A 17,063-nucleotide genomic window follows, 5' to 3' on the forward strand; every position below is an offset into this window, starting at 1 on the left:
TAGCTGCTTTCTGTTCGGGAGAGGAGTGTGTGTATATATTGCTCTAACCAACCAGTTGAAAAACAAAGAAAGAAACACGTTAACATCTTAATCCCGCCTGCACCCCACTGATTGGCTGAGTTGGGGACAACAAACCATTTCCCCACTCACAACTCCACTAAACAATCCATCATGCACTTGATTCTGTCTGTGCACCCTCCAAAACTCTTCTTCCCCTTCTCTCTCTGCAGAATGATAAGGGCCTGGTTCCAGCGGACGTGGTTCCTGACCCGATGGACATGAGTCTGGACAAGGCGGAGGCCGCCATGGTGGCCAAAGAGCTGAAGCACTTGCTGCTGGACTCCCTCCCACTGAGCTGTAACCTCCCCAGAGCCACGCTGCCCAACTATGACAACATCCCCGGAAACCTGATGCTGTCCTCGCTGGGGCTGAAGCTGGGAGAGCGCGTGCAGCTGGACGACATGAAGGTCAGAGGCGCCACAAAACGGAACTTATTTTAAAGCAGCTGATGATTAACTGGAGGAAACATACAGTGTAACCAGCTGAATTAGCAATAAAGTTGTGTACTGAAGGAGCAGATTGTTCTGACAAACCATATTTAAATACATGTATTAATACTCAAACTTTATTTTGGACAAGACAGGGATTGGCACCAACTGCTCAAGAATAAATGGCACCATGTCCATTTAATTTAGCTTGTCGACAAATCAAAATCAAAACTCTGACAATTACTAACTTTAGACCAGGGAGTCGATTAAACTGTCCCATTTTTGTTTCACCCTAGGTCTGTACTGTAGGGGAAGCCCTGATCCTAACCTTTTCAATTCCAATAACAAGAAATGGGCTTATTTTAAGAAATAACATAAACAGCTGTCCTGATACATACATTTCATAGCTGAAAAATCTACTTGTCAGCGCTCCATATTGAACTGGTCCGCTTTGAGAAGCAGTTGAGTGAAAGTGTTATTACTATGAAGACAGGGCGATTTGCATGAGAGAAGGAAATCGTCCTGCTCTGTTATCCCTCAGCCTGTTTGTCACAGAATGCGCTTCCCATTGGTCATGACTCACGTATTATTGGATAACGCCAGAATTTGTCTGGTAAAGGGTTGAAGCCATCGAGGTTTCCCTGAGGGGGTTGTTTAAAATTGCGAGGGGGCAATTAGAAAAAATAAAGTTAGATCATTTAACCATGCAGTAGTAGCCTAGCTCTTTTGTGTGATGGCTGCCAGTTTGAGCTCTGAACAGTGTGTTCTCACTGTGTAGCTCCAGAGAGACCAGAGCAGAGACGACAGCCCGACTCCAAACCTCAAACAGGTTGGTTGGACCGGGCGCCGGCTGGAACGTAGACTCACTGAACTGACTCACCCCTCTGACAACACGCTCGCTTCCTGTTCACCTTTCACTCCACCTGGAGAGGTCTCACTTCTAACTTCAGAACTTTATCCCTCTGTCTCTCTTTCAGACCGGCACTCTGAGGTTTTGTGGCACGACAGAGTTCGCCAGCGGTCAGTGGGTCGGCGTGGAGCTCGACGAGCCGGAGGGAAAAAACGATGGCAGCGTGGGCGGCGTCCGCTACTTCGTCTGCCCTCCTAAACTTGGTAACGGCTGCTATTATGGTGCCTTTGAGAGGCTGCCTACAAACACTGGGTGGGGCTTCAGCAGACACGCTTGCAGTGTCGTTGCATTACGCTTTGACTCCAGCTACAGAAGACTTTTACATTTATTCAGCCCCTGATTTAGTCCGTCCAACTGTCCTCTCTTTCACCAAGCACAAAGGTCCTCTAAAAACAACACATAAATGGATGTACATTCAGTTTCGTTTTTCATAATCATAATGAACATATTGGACATATTCTGCTTTTATTATATTGTAACAGAGTCATATTCGACACCCTCCCTGAGTGAGTGACTTGGTTCCCCAGCCAATCACTTGTGAATGCCATAGTTTTATTGGTTTGTTATTGGTCACTTGGTGGATCAGGAGGAAGCTAGTGTCCAGCAGCATCCAGATCTGGATCCAAGTGGTCCATATGTGACGTGTTGGTGTTGGTGGAGACCAAACCAGAGCTTAAAGGAGAGTGAATGTTGGCCGTACATTCATCATGTGGAAAACAAACACAGCTGCAGTGTGGCGACCGTGTCACACTGCGTCTGCTGGCTTCGAGGTTTAAGTGTGTTTTAAAGTGAGTTTTTTTTTTTTTTGCCCTGCAGGGATTTTTGCCCCCGTGTCAAAGATTTCCAAACCCGTGGATCAGACACCTTCATCCGTCACCTCCACCCCGCGAACCCCTCGCATAGACCTGGCCTCCCGCCTCGCCGGAAAGACCAAGAAAGAGAAAGAGAAGAAGGAGAAGGAGCGAGAGAGGGGTAAGAAAATGTCGTTTTATTATTATCGGCACATTAGGTGTGAATGTCATTGTTCTGAGTGCGTTTGCTGTGCGTTCTCAGCCCAGAGGAAGAAGACGTCAGCAGCCAGTCTGGATCCAGAGGGACTGAACGTGGAAGTCGGAGATCAGGTTCTGGTGGCTGGACAGAAAAACGGCATCGTTCGCTTCTACGGCAAAACAGACTTCGCTCCAGGTCCGCCTGCTGGTCTTCAGCTGCTCCTCTACACTGTATACTGTGTTCACTGGGAGCTCAGTGGGCCTGTTAGCAACACTCTGTTTAATTCAATTCAAGATACAACTGCACAAAATCCGTCAAGACGTTCCTCCAATATGTGACAGAAGCTCTCAAAAGCAACTTACACCATAGATTTTTCTAAACCTGTCCCCCTTTGGTCGGACAAGTCTGTCTCTTTTTAATCTTGATTTATGGGCTATCTGAATAAACACTGCTCCTTACTTCTGCCAAGAAAAAAAGTGAACTAAGCTGCTCCAGAAGCCGCGTTACAAAAGCTATTTCTTACGTTAAACCTAAATATTAGCATTTTAATATGCATGTTAGCATGTTCATCTAAAGGCAGAGCTGAGCCTTCATTCGTTTTACATTATTTTTCATCACTAGTGATGATGAATCTAAGAATAAAACAGTAGTCTCTCTGTTTATGATTCTCATGTGGATTTTGGACTTTAGTCCTGAGAGCGTGACAGTTTTGCCATAAGAGGTTTTCAACAAATAGTGGTGATTTGCTTCTTTCATAAAATTGTAAAAGGTCAGATCAGGCGTGTCCTGAGCGGTTTCTGTCCCTGCAGGTTACTGGTTTGGTATCGAGTTGGATCAGCCGACAGGAAAACACGACGGCTCGGTGTTTGGAGTCCGCTACTTCAGCTGCCTGCCCAAATACGGAGTGTTTGCTCCGCCCTCCCGCGTCCAGAGGTAAGAGCGTGTTCAAGACGTTTTCTGCTTTATTTACTGATCAGAACCTGTCAAAACAAGTTAACTAATACAGTTTTGGTGCTTTAAAGTTGTTTTAAGTGCATGGTGGATTTAATGAGAGCATGAAATAATAAAGTAAACATAACACTGAAACCATTTGAAGCCTGTTATAAACCTGGATAGCATTTAGTTTAGTTAAGTTTTCTTCCTCTGCAGAATATGATTATATAATAATAATAATAATAAACTGACTTTTCGTTGTTGCTGTTTTGTCAGAATCGGAGGCCCTAAAGACGGATCACAGAATGACAAATCCATGGTGAAGAAAGTCCACCAAGTCACCAGTAAGTATCTTCCATTGTGCTGACTGACTTTTAAGGAGATGTTCCTTTTCTTACAACATGGTTGTTCTCGCCACATGAGCCATCAGACAGATCTATGACGAGCCCACTTCAACCCGTTTTAAAAGGTGAACGGTAAAACAGAATCACCTAAAGTGTCTGTTGTTCCTCAACGCTCCCCCTCCCCCAGCAGAACCTTGTACCTACTGTACCTACTGTACCTGGATTTATTTTAGCTGGATGCAGCACACACTTCTGTGGCGGATGATCATAGTAAAATTCAGGTATTTTATTTGTCTGATGAATCCGAGGTTGAAAGTTAAACTTGTTGTGTTATAATTGGATTTGGTTGTTAAACTGTGTGTACTAGTGTCAGTTCCTCTCTGTGATAAAGTTAGAAAGTAAAATCATTTCATTGCTGATAGGAATAATGTCCGAAATTATACCAAACAATACAGAATTTCTATTCAAGGATCAGATGCATAAATCTTCATAGACCTGGAGAAATGATGGTGTTTAGAGCTTACTGACCTTTAAATGATTTTGGGACACACACCACTCATTCTGCATGAAGCAGTCACACGAACATTGCTTACATTGACAGACTATTGTTTGTTTGTGTCCGGCAGTGTCACAGCCCAAGCGTAACTTCAACACGATGCGTTCTCCTAAAGACCTGACCTCCGAGAGCTCCATATCCAGGTGAGAACGGAGAGAGACTGACTGACTGGTAACCTGTCAGGCTGCGCTCAGCTGTTCAGTGACCTCCTGCCTTAAAATATCTGAAATATTCCTCGTGGGTTTACGCTGCATTCATGAGGTAGAGAGAGCGTTCACGTCATCGCACAGCTCAGGATGGTTGTGCAGTATGTGGTGGACTGTAACTATGCTAATTTACTCAGGTACTGTACAAATACTTGGGTATTTCTAATGTATGCTACATTATACTTCTACTCTTCTACTGTTTACCCCTTTTAATGTATTTAGACAAATGACAGGAAGTCAGACTGTCAGGTTACTTTACAGCTTCGCCTCAACCCACTGCAACGGTACTTTATGTGTCAGTGATTATAATCCAGTGATATAAATTATAATAGTATAAAACTCACTGGGGCCATTTTCTTAAATCATGAGTACTTTTAGAGCAGTTTGCTAATATCAGTATTTTTAAACCTCATGGAAAGGATCCCTACGAGGGGACTGCTGGTGAACCGAAGTCTCACTCGAGGGCAACTCTCGCTCTGAAATCTCGTGAGAGGCGAGTTGTTGCAGGAAACGCTGGTGGACACGAGGGAGAGGAGTTTGTTGTCGTGGACGTAGAGGATCTGCGAGCAAGACTTTATTTCCTCTCCCTCGTGTTTTCGTGTCTTCCTGCAACAACTCGCGTTTCATCAGACTTCAGGGCGAGAGCTGTCCTTGAACGAGACTTCAGTTTCTTGTTAAGAACAAATGGGGTCACCAAATATGTGAAAATAGGGCCCAGTTTTAAAAATATTCCTGTGAAACTCTCCGATGTCCCACGTGTGAGTGAAACATCTGAATTTACCAGGTGGCGTGAACACATGCTCAGTTTGAGTTTGACTAAAACCTCTGTGCTCCTGCTTTTCTTCTTTTTCCTTCCCAACCCCTCTTCCCTTTCTTCTTCTCCTCCTTCTTCTTCTTCTTCTTCTCATGCTCCTTCCTTATCTTCACCTCCTCCTCCCCCTCCTCCAGGTTGCTGTTCTGCTGCTGGTTTCCGTGGATGCTGCGTGCTGAGATGCAGTCCTAACCGGGCCTCTACTACTCCTCCTCCACCAGATCGATCTCTCCGCTCTTCTGTCTCTTCATCTTTTACTTTTGCTTTCTTCTCTCTTGGCCTGATAAATCTTTCATTCTCGTCGGTCAAACTTCTCGTAGTGAAACCCCGTCCCTCTTACTCTGAGCCCAAATCCCTCTAATTTAGCCGTTCTATAGCAAAATCTATAGTGCCTTGTATCTGATCAAAACGTCCTGCATTCCTTTAATGAAACTGAGAATCCTGCTCTGCTAAAGCAATCCCCCCTAAAATATTCTCTTCACCCCTTTCCAGGTCTTTTGTTTCACCAAGTTCTCATCTCTTTGTCCCAGCTGGGTATTTGTCCATGTTGTATTTTTATTTTGGGGCAGAAAAACCTGCTGTTTCTCTGAGGACACCAAAAACCACAGAACGTTAGTTTGTGCTGCTACATGTTTTGCTTTTGCTGCTACTCGATTTGGGTTGCGCCGAATTTAGAAACGAACGTTAAGGTTGGCTGCCGTGACAGAGAGAGCCAGTGGAAGTGTCAGTGTCCAAACACAACGATGTGTGAATTTGATTCTGCACTTCCAGAGAAAACGTATCGGGTACCAAGTTGTTTGTAGTGATGGACCTAGATCTGGCAGCCGCTTCTTCACCACTAATCAGAGACCAAGAACTTTTACATTTAACATGTACGTTGACAATTCTCATCTTTTAAAGCAGTACAGTACTGATCCCGCTGAGTTGGCGTTGACGGTCTGGGTGACATCAGATAATTCATTTGTAATTCAAAAACAGGGGAAAATGTTTTTGGTGTCAGAATCAAAAATTGCAAAACCAGTCAAAAACGGTAAATGTTGGGGTTTTGGCAAGGCCTTTTATCATTAAAGTCACACGGTCTATTCCTTATATTGTTTCCAAACCAAAAACAAGCGGTGGACAGGCAGGAAGCGGAAGTGACGTGTAAAACAAATTCAGAATAAAAAGTAGGACCATGTAGCAAGTTTATTATAAAACTAAACTTAAAACTAAAACTGGGTTTGAAAAAAAAACATTTTATTTAACTGAAATAAAAATAACAACTAATGAAAAACACACAACTATAGTGGCTGTTAGGGAGAAGGAAGCATTTGTAAGCACAGACTGGTGACCTGTAACTTCAGATTAAGATAATGTGAACTAGTTGGTGTGAAATGTAATTTATTTTAATGATTATTTCATTACCTGCGATGGACCGGCGACCTGTCCAGGGTGGACCCCGCCTTTCGCCCGATGCCAGCTGGGATTGGCTCCAGCCCCCCGCGACCCTGTACGCAGATAAGCGGCTGACGATGGATGGATGGATTATTTCATTAATATTTTAGTTTCATTACTCGGCTGTGTGGAAGCTTAACCAGCAGAGGCCGCTCTCCCTCCTGCTGAGGCGCCCTGAGGTACAAATTGAGCCAAAATTATGATATGTTTATGTGAAGGAGTAGTCTCCTACAGCAGGAAGCTAATCAATGTGTACTCTCATTTAGCTTTATTGCCATGTCTTATTTTACATGTACGAGGAATTTGCTGTGGTGATGAGGTGCTGCACGTAGACAAACATACAGCTGACATAAATAAATGTAGAAATATATAAATATGGAATAGACAATGCAAGTTATATAAGAATGATATAAAAATAGAGAAAAATAATACAACTATTTGCAGAGAAAGTACAATGTGGCAGATAATTCATCTTAGAAAGGGCAGTAAATGCTTTGAGATTCTTTTTTACTCACAATAATGCTCACCAGGTTTCACAGATCAGAACATAGCAATCAAAAAAAATAATAAGTCGGGCTGAATTTAAAATATTTAATGTAATCGTTGTGCCTCTGGGCACTTCAGCGTGGGGGGGGGCCTCTGCTGGTTGAGCTTCCACACAGCCGAGTATGTAACCAAACTAAAATATAAATTAAACAATAATTAAATTTATAATCACAATCCTAAATTACATTTCACAACAACTAGTTCACATTATCTTAATCTGAAGTTACAGGTCACCAGTCTGTGCTTACAAATGCTTCCTTCTCCCTAACAGCCACTATAGTTTTGTGTTTTTTTATTAGTTGTTATTTTTATTTCAGTTAAATAAAATGTTTTTTTTTTTCAAACCCAGTTTTAGTTTTTCACTAAAGGCCTACTTTTATTTTTAATTTTTTTACACTTCACTTCCGCTTCCTGTCTGTCCATTGTTCATTTGGAAACAAATAACATAACAGGCCTCGTGACTACCGTTTTACGTTTCAAACTAAATTATGAATTGACTGAAGTACACAGACCTCTTCATTCTTCAATTCAAAGAGGAATAATGAAACAAGGAATTCCAAAACTCCAAAATGGACCGTTTTTGATTCAGATGCCAAAATATTATTTGAAACAAATAACAGCTTTACGTTTTTGTTTTTGAATTACAAATGACCTACGGATTATCTGATAATACCCAGACCGGTGACACTCATTAGCTCTCTGATGAACTTTAAATTGAACGCGTTTTGGAGACAGACAGCTTCCCCACTCAGAGAACCGTGGTTACATTTTTAACAGTAAGCGTATAAATCAGTGCTTTAGATCCGCCCTCAGTCCCAGAAAATGTATAGATAACTTTAGACTGTGTGTGTTTTATCACCTGCATGCTTTAATCTCAGATATCGACTGAAAACAGGGTTCACCTACTGACTTAAGTGTATTCTATTGTATTGTTACAGTCAGTTTTATTTTTTTATTATCCTTCAGATGTAAGTAACAGGAAACAGGTGTCATTTAACTTAAAATGGTTCTTGGTCTCTGTGAAATACCTCCTGTCACACAGGGAACACTGCAGACGCCAGCATTTTATTAGAGCAAGATAAAGACTAGCTATTCATTATTAACCAGTGCTTTGCCCAATACAAACATTATTCCATCTAGTTAGAATTAAAATACATTATATTATAGGAATCTTATAAAGAGCTGCAATCGTAATCTGTCCTTAACCAAAAGTGCTAACAGACCCAAAACAAGAAAGTGTTTTCAGCCCCGCTAAACGTGATATTAATGTTTTTGTGTTGCTGCCGTCATTCTTGCGTCTGAAAACAACATTAATCAGTTTGGAGTTAAAACTTTGTTTATGATAATCAGTTGTACATCTCTGTGTCCCTCTATCAAACTCTAAATACTCCTTCATCTTGAGTTTCCAAAGTAGAAATTGAAACCCTGGATAATGTCTCCAGAGTCTGTGATATGTTTTTTAAGTTTTTCCCTCTCTATTCCTCTTCCTCTCCTCTGTCATCCCTCTCTCTCTTCAGTAAGTTTTGTGAATGTGAGCATCTGCAAAAGACAAAACTAAAACACGAGTCAGTCTAAACTTGCGTGTGTGCTTTATAAGTGAAAACAGCAATATGTGAACAGTATACCTATCTCTGTGTGGACATGCTTCCTGTGTTAATGTCTCTTTACACTCTGTAAGCACACTAATGCAGAGAGATAAACACGCTCACGCTCTGACAGCCGAGGCTGCCGGAGACGAGACAAACGTTCATACGCTTTCAGGCTGAGAAGATAACCAGACAAGTAAAATAATCTGTGTAGGCACATTTATTACCTACTATTTAAAAGTTTAAGAGCCAGCGTGATGTTTTGTCCACAACAGCTAAGTGGATACACAGTTTACTTCATCCTAAAACAAATACTATTTAAACACAACTGTGGAAACACAAAGTTTGCACGTATTGCATGTTTCACAGGCCAGATCTTCATTTTATGACAATAAGTCAACAGATTTAGTTAGTTTTACAACTCCGGAAAGACCTACAATTACATTACACGTATGAAATTTGTATGTTTTGTTTGGGACGTGAAACATACAGATCTTAGAGATCCAACTGAACATTACCAGAGCTGTAAAACTAGTCATGTCTGTCTGTAACTGTATAAACTCTGATTTATAATTGTAAAAATTGTAATTGATGATTGCACTTGAAAATTATGGATCGTAATGCTTTTTTCAGAATGTTTGTCTTCGTGCTCTGCAGCCTCGGCTAAAGGAAACAGTTTGTGGTTGCTCCTGCACACTGCTGTTGATAATCGTTCATTTTTGTACCAGTGGAATCATACACTCATCAGGTGCTCACTTTAGCTCGACCAATTGCAGAGTTTAGTCCAGCAGCGATCGGACCAAAGCTTTTCATTCTAGCTTAAACTCTACGCTTAGCTCTGAGCGTTGCTGCTAAATGAGACAGCGAAAGGTCACATGGTGCAAGTGCTTCACCCAACTTTTAAGATAAGTGACGAGGTTGATCAGTTTAGCATTTTTAACACAAACTCCTGCCCTGGTAGCACTTATGTAAAAAGTGCTTTTTTGGCCCAACAGTCTGCAGTTCAGCTGGTTTAATCATCTTGTTAAGGTGCAGAGCACCTGCAGCGGAACGAAAAGAACAATAATGGAAAAGAATCGGGGGTTAGCAAATCCACGGTTTCCACCTTTCTTGGAAAATCTAGAATTCTGTTAATTAGCGTTCGTTTTGCTGAAAGCTAAAATCTGTTCTGAAACATTGGAAAAAAGTTAAATTTTGGCGCTAGGATTTCACAATTGCCCAAAATGTATTGTTGTACAATGTGCCTGAAAATTACAGCTTGGTTCAGGGACGAGATGAAGTTGAAAGAGATTTGAGCATCCTTCAAAGTTAACTGTTATTTAAGCAAACTAAATTAACTTAATGTGAACTGTTTTCGCACCAAGAAAACCAGATCTGTCTAACTGAAGCCACTCACACTCCACTTGTAGCCACTTCTGAAAAATAGCATCGACTCTGGGTTATTGAAATGTGAGAATCCTGATGTCACGTTAACACTATATGCAGATGACTCAATGCTTTATACCTTCATACATTCGTGCTATTTGCTACTTCCCCCTGCCATCCCATTCAAACCTGCACAAAAGAGCCTGATGAACTAACATAACTCCACATCTGGTAATCTACATCTGTTTATAATTTCACAACAGGAAATGTTTTGCTACAATTAAGCTGCTGCAGCACGCTGTTCAATTGTAAAGCTCCACCGAGTCTGCTGACTCCGTCACCCTAGGTAAACATAGACGTCAGTGGCCCACAGTGATGGTGAGGTTTGTCTTTGTACAGTTAACGTACAGTACAGTCAATATGTCCCAGTGAAGCCTCTGTTGGTTTGAACATGGTGTTCTTACTGCTGTGTAAATGTGGAGCTTTCTCTGGTTTGGCCACTAAATGTCACTAGTGAGTCACTGGTTAATCTTCTCATGACAAACAAAATGTTACATATGCTTTCCTCATTACATATTCTCTATTTAACTTGGACTACACTGGGTTTGCCTGTTTTAACGATTTAACTGCAAACTACTGTATATATACTGATTTCCTGCTGACTCGTTTCCAAAGCCTTCCTTGAGTTTTTAGTAGGGATGTCCTGATCAAGTTTCTTTGCCCCAATCCCGAGCCGAGTCATTTAATATTGAGTATCTGCAGATACCAAGTCCTAATCTGATACTTATTTTCCTAGATAATACATCTGCACAGTGCACACTTCAAGTACATCAAAGTTCAATCAGGTGTGTGTTGCCTCGGTGGTGCAGCCTTTGTCCGAGTTACCTGAGTCAACTATTCCGTTGGGTGTTGGGTGTCTTTAGGTGCCATATCAAATTGCAGATGTCCTAAGTGGCTGCTTTCCAATTTAAAATATTTCCACACTGCAGCAAAATCTTACCACAAACTGTCTCTCCGTTTATGACACTTGTGTGACTGCTAATGTAAAACAAAGGATTGGGCTTAGGGTCGTGCTAATAAAGCCATTAGTTAAAAAATGTCTTGATCTGCCCCGATTCCGATCTTTGAGATTATGTTTTGGGACATCCCTAGTTAGATGTATTTCCGTTCCAGTTGGGGTGCACACAAAATAGGCACATGGCAAAATAATGCTTGGAAGGATGGAAGGAAGTCAAAAACTGATGGATGGATTTGGAAAATAATCAGCAGAAATGTAAAGTATTTGTGATTTGTAGTTCATACAAAACATTCAGAGTATCTGTTTTGTCCTTTGAATCCTCTATAATCGATCGGTGTTTGTGTGTGAGAATATAACGTTGAACTCATTCTCATAGAAACTAACTCAGCACTGGTTGTTTTAACATTAATACGTCTTAAAAATATACAGTATATAGCCTATATTTTGATAACTTCACTAAGTGTACTTTTTGTTCTCCGGTTTTGTAGTGTGTGTTTGTGTTTGGTTACAGTCCATGAGTGTGAGTTACTCCTGTTTTTAAAAGTGTGTGAAGCTGACGGACGTTAAATAGGAAACAGGGGAGAACGAGCATCGGCGTCCTCATCCTAACAGATACTCACTGCATGCTCTCTCTCTCTCTCTGTACCTTTCTCTCAGTATTTTCTGATTTGGGTTTTCCAATATGTGTATCTTCTCTCATCAGCATGGAAGTGCTTCTAATAATAACAGCGATGAATATATTAAAGAATTTGATGTTGTTTTTCTACCTCTCCTGTCCATTGCTTTTACTCACAGAAAACATTTAAGAGGTTTGAGTTTTGAAAATGAAATTCATTTTGTACATTTAGGTATATAATGAACATAATGAAGCCTGGTAATTGACAACCTCTTCTGATTTCGTAGGTAGCAAGCCGTTATCAATAATAAAATAACATTTCCTCCAATTTGTGAAATCATCTTATCTTCTAGGAAATATATTTTCAAACTATTGGAAAGCTATGAGAGCAAAACACAGAGTTTAAAACGGAGGTTAGTGTTCAGTTTGGCACTGACAGGTTAAATACACTCAGATTGTGCTCGTTTCTTGTTCACTTCCATTTAAAAACATGCAAACGGCATCTTATCTCTTAAGAATATCCTTTTAATCTGTTGAAAAGTAAAGCATATTTACAATGTAAACACAAATAAAGTTGCAGACCACTCAAACAAAAAGCTCTGGCCAACAAAACTTAAAATACAGAGTCCAAAACTGACAAGCAAATGTCAAAAAATGCCTGAGAATGGCTTTCTCCATTAAGGATCAAGGATTGTACAGCCGGCAGTAACAACACAATCATATGGACGGACAAAGCAGCATGAACTCCTTGGACGGGGGAGGCTAGAATCAACCCAGGACTGACTGGGTTTCCCTCAAAAGCCCTAACTTTGTACAGATGAGGAAGGTAAATCAAAAGCATCCCTGCAATTATGCTGCACACTTTGATGATACCCTGCAGTCTGTTTCTATTTCTTAAGGGGTACCAGCTGGCAAAGGAGAATGTGAGGCCTGATTTGATAAAACAGGAATAAAGTATTGTCAGTGTTAAAACTTCTACACTTTCGATAGAAGTACCCTGATGTGCTTTCTTACACACAGCATCCACGTGAAGCTGGAAGGTCAGCTTGTCAGTTCTCTTGGTGAGGGGGAAGACTTTCTCCCACATTTCAAGCAGTGCTGGAGGAAGTCTTCAGATCCATAAGTAGAAATACAAATAACACAATGAAATCCTTTTCAATGTAAGTAAGAGTCCTGCGCTGAGTGCCACTGTAGAGGTGCAGCGCAATGAAATTGAAGTAGGTAAAACTAAGAATGACTCGTGTCAGTCATGGCTGGATTGGATCACGCAGCCTCCCACTGCACACAGCAACTATAAGTCGTGATAGAGAGCCAGAGACCAACCAGTCCTCTTTTGTCCAAACAATACTATCTGGCTTCAGGGTTTCTAAATAATAAAGGTCTTGACTCAAGGTCTCTGTACAACAGGGCCACAAGCCCAAGTAGTACCTCAAAATTGTACTCAACTACTCTACCAACACATGTGAAGCACTTGCTTGTACATTCTGGTTCTTCTGTCTAACCTATTGATTATGAGTGCTTGAAAGTTGTTCTGTTGACATGCTTAACTCCACCAACAGTGATCTACTGCTTTTTAACTTTCTTCTGACAGATGTAAGTTGCTTGAGACAAAAGCTAAATGCTCTAAATGTAAATGTGCATCCCCTTACTTCTGGTTTCAAGCCTTGAAAAAAACAGTTTTAACATTGACACCTAGTGGTCAATTATCGGAGCAGACCTTCCTCTCCAAACAGCAGAAATACAACACAAGTTTTAATAATAACCCCCCCCCCCCAAAAGTTAAATAATAGGACTTCAGATGACTGTGTAATGTCGAAAGTGTGTGCATCAATAGTACATTATAAATCGTGTGTTGTAGTGAATAAAAATAAACAGGACAGAATTCATATCATGAAATCTAAATTTTATTTTGTAACAAAACCTGTTCAGGTTACAAATGGTGCTCGTGTTAAAAACCTACAAACAGCATCTTTAATACACTGATGTCAATAAATTACATAGAAATACAAAATAATTTAAAACTCGATAGAGAATAAACTGCAGTTGAACCCGAACAACTCTACCTGAACGCCTCATAGTTAACTGTCCCCAGGGCTTGAATGTCTGAGGTGTCTGACTTTCACAGCAGCCCCCTGAATGCATCATCTACGGTTAGTTTAGTGTCACATTAGATCGCCAGCAGCCATTGGAGCAGCTGCAGTCAGTTGTTTTAACAGGATGGCGAGCATCTGCCGTGCCGAAGTGCCCTTGAGCAGGATGCGATCAGCTGACCTTTGACCCCTGAAGGTGCGAGGCCCTCACAGTTTGAGTCCAGTAGGAGTTTGACCCCTGAGCAGCAGGTGGGCAGTCTGTGGGTTCAGATGAAGGAGGTGACGACCTTATTCTCTGCTCCTGCGCTGCGGGGAGGGGAGGGGGATCTGACCTTTGACTCGCCGCACTGCCGTTTCCTCCTGGCTCTGCGGTTCTTAAACCACACCTGGAAACAGAGAGAGAGAGAGAAGAGGTGTAACTGCATGTTCTCTTAGCAGGAGAGTGTTACCTTAACAAAAAAACATCTGCCATGAAGTGGCCTCCAGCAACAATATAAACCTCCTTAACTGTCTGAGAGGACAGATATTTCTATTGTGAAAGGTCACGTGTTCCGTCCTACAGTGCTAATCAGACCATGTTGGCAGTAAAGGTTTTTCTTTCATCAAATCAAGTACGACTTTTTAATGGAGAAGAAATACGGTTAAATGAAAAGAAAGCCATCGGCCTACTTGGTGTAACTCACTTTAGACCTGTTCTGCCGAGTTCTGCATGCCCGCTGGAAATTGCATGCACCTCGCGAGACGTTACACTCATAGGTCTATACGCTGGTAAAAGAAGTGGATGCAGATCTGGGCAGGATCTGTTCTGCCCAGTAATGCATCCACCTCTTAAGTTTCTTTCAGACACTTTGCTGTGCACATTGATCAAATTGACATTGCGATTTTCAGCGCATATCTTTTGCTGAATCTCAAGGAATGCTACTCACACTAGGTAAAAATATTGATGACTCTAAACGTTCATAAAATATATACTTAGAGCATTTATCACCATTGTTGAACCCCACAATGAATATTACATGGTTTTAAAAAACTACGCTGATAGGCTAGACTTTTTCTGATTAAAAAGTTGGTGCGTAAAAGGCCTTTCTGGAGAGCTTTTACGCAGCGCCCTGAGCGGACGCCCGTTTGTCTTTCTCCCGCCTGAACACGCTCACAGTGATGTCGGACTCACCCTGACGATCTCCTCGCTCAGCCCGGTGCTCCTCGCCACCTCAGCGCGCGCCTGCACCGCCGGGTAGTCCGTAAGCTCGAACAGCGCCTCCAGCTGCCTGGTCTGACTGTCGGTGAACACCGTCCTCATCCGGGTCTTCTGACGCGACTGCGCGGACGCCCCGGCCTGATGGTAACCATGATAACCGGCCAAAGACTGAGCATCTGGTAAAAAAAACAACAAGATTTTAATGAATTAGTAACGTGAAACAGAAGCAATGCAGACATGATCCTGACTTCTGTTGTCTTATTTCTGAAGGATTAACTGAAATTGATTGACTTGGAACAAGCTGATTTTATCCTAAAGTTCATGAAAGCTGGCACTTAAAGTATTTGAACTTGTGTTTAAAGCTAAACAAGTGAGGCCTACCTGCAGAGTCCTGGCTGCTGAAGTGCTGGTAAACTCCGGAGTTTGAATACATGCAGGTGCAGTCTGTGTGATGGAAACCGGTCCCGTACGGGTAGAACGCCTCTCCACATCTCAACCCTCGGTACTGCAGGTAGCCTGGCATCGGCACTGGAACCGGAATCGGCGCAGGAGGGACCGGAGGTCGGTTCCCAGAGTCCAGATAGAATCCACCGGGGAGACCCTGGAGATATCCATCTGGTGAAATGTCTGTCCCCGGCGGCTTGTGTCCGAGCTGCGGGGAGAGGATGCGCTCGATGCTGAAGTCCGACACTCTGCTTCCGTCCATGATTAGATTTTAATATCCCAAGAAGTGTCCGGGGAGCTGCTCCTGTGGCCTCTGAGCTCTGAGAGTCCTCCAGTGTCCAGTTTTAAACAGAACCAGAAGTCTGGAGCCGCCATCAAACACCTGACGCCTCTTTAAGATGTTAATGAGACGCTTGAATTCAGCCATCAGACTGTTTGATGGCTGAAGTTCAGTCAGACAGAAGAAATCTGCACTTTGATTTGACCTCGTGAACCCTTTGACTCTTTGAACTGAAGGACGATGTGATGATGGGACTGATTATGTAAACTGTTCCTTTAACTTGAATCAGTTACTTTGGTCTTTTAATGTCTATTCAGCTTCAAACAGCTTCATTCTCATTCAGATACACAAACACTGGGCCAAAGCAAGATGTTAACACCTCTGTTAATAATGTATAAAACTTTACACATGCACATTTATTATCATTTACTTTTTCACACTATATTATATTATCTGCTTACCAACTTCTACTATTCCTTCTATTGAGTTCCTTCTAACTCAATTATTTGCTCAACCCCTCAGCCTGTTTTTATTTTCCATTTGACTCTTTTAACCCTGATTGTACACTGCACTGTAACTTATATATTTTTGAATGTGTATTTTTTCAATTCCCCTATGTTGCTTTTATGTTTTATGTAAAGCACTTTGAATTACCTTGTGCTATACAAATAAACTTGCCTTGCCTGTCATGCCAGTATCTGTTGTTGTGTGTTCTGATGATTCCGATTATTCATTTAAAATACTTTTAAATCGGTGTTGGCCTGTTTATTATTTTGTTATCAACTTTTTAGAGAAACAGTTTACATATAGCTATAGGCTACGTTCTTTATTTTATTTAGTAATTTGGTTAATATGTTTGCAAAATCAAATGTCCATGTTGTCTTGTGCACTTTCCCTAGTTTTCACTGTGGAGGTTTTTATAAACATAATAATGTAGTAAGAATAAGAAGAATAAAATAAGAACGAAAGTTTTTTTATTAGACTGGCGCTGTTAAAGTCAAAGTCAACTTTATTGTCAGTTCTACCATGTACAAGGCGCACATGGTTGAAATAGTGTTTCTTTCATCACCCACGGTGAATGCGAGCCCCCCCTCCAATAATTGACAAGTCAAACAATAATTAAAAGCACAGCTTTCCTCTCTGCTTGCTTTGTTCTCTTTCATTACAGTGTGCTGCGATCTGCTCATGTTGGTGATGTCCAGACGTGACCACCTGAGTCCTCTGGGGCAGAAGAGCCTGCAGTGTGCG

The 17,063-nt window shown here is 41.6% G+C and overlaps 2 protein-coding genes across 5 annotated transcripts in view; one reads left to right on the plus strand and one right to left on the minus strand.

Annotated features, from left to right (window-relative positions):
* The window catches only part of clip3 (CAP-GLY domain containing linker protein 3), a 28,354-nt gene extending 16,401 nt beyond the window's left edge, over window positions 1–11,953 (plus strand). For 2 of the 4 annotated variants that reach the window (XM_038694108.1, XM_038694106.1), the window contains 8 exons: window positions 231–467; window positions 1,267–1,317; window positions 1,466–1,601; window positions 2,215–2,583; window positions 3,198–3,321; window positions 3,598–3,665; window positions 4,292–4,364; window positions 5,376–11,953. In XM_038694108.1, coding sequence (XP_038550036.1) covers window positions 231–467; window positions 1,267–1,317; window positions 1,466–1,601; window positions 2,215–2,583; window positions 3,198–3,321; window positions 3,598–3,665; window positions 4,292–4,364; window positions 5,376–5,430 — 1,113 coding nt within the window. In that variant the 3' untranslated portion in view covers window positions 5,431–11,953. The remainder of the gene's footprint in view (window positions 1–230; window positions 468–1,266; window positions 1,318–1,465; window positions 1,602–2,214; window positions 2,584–3,197; window positions 3,322–3,597; window positions 3,666–4,291; window positions 4,365–5,375) is intronic. The other 2 variants (XM_038694107.1, XM_038694109.1) reach the window with 2 other exon arrangements.
* Window positions 11,954–13,689: 1,736 nt separating this feature from the next.
* Window positions 13,690–15,962, minus strand: dharma. Its single transcript, XM_038692565.1, has 3 exons — window positions 15,473–15,962; window positions 15,065–15,267; window positions 13,690–14,279 (listed from the first exon to the last, which is right to left on the minus strand). Exons 1-3 carry the CDS (start codon window positions 15,795–15,797, stop codon window positions 14,160–14,162), a joined length of 648 nt encoding a protein of 215 aa, XP_038548493.1. The 5' UTR covers window positions 15,798–15,962; the 3' UTR covers window positions 13,690–14,159.
* Between the last annotated feature and the right edge of the window lie 1,101 nt (window positions 15,963–17,063).

This window comes from Micropterus salmoides, unplaced genomic scaffold (genome assembly GCF_014851395.1).
Source record: "Micropterus salmoides isolate LMB-PRFRI ecotype aquatic unplaced genomic scaffold, ASM1485139v1 Ms_hic_scaffold_3, whole genome shotgun sequence".
NCBI classification, from domain to species: domain Eukaryota; kingdom Metazoa; phylum Chordata; class Actinopteri; order Centrarchiformes; family Centrarchidae; genus Micropterus; species Micropterus salmoides.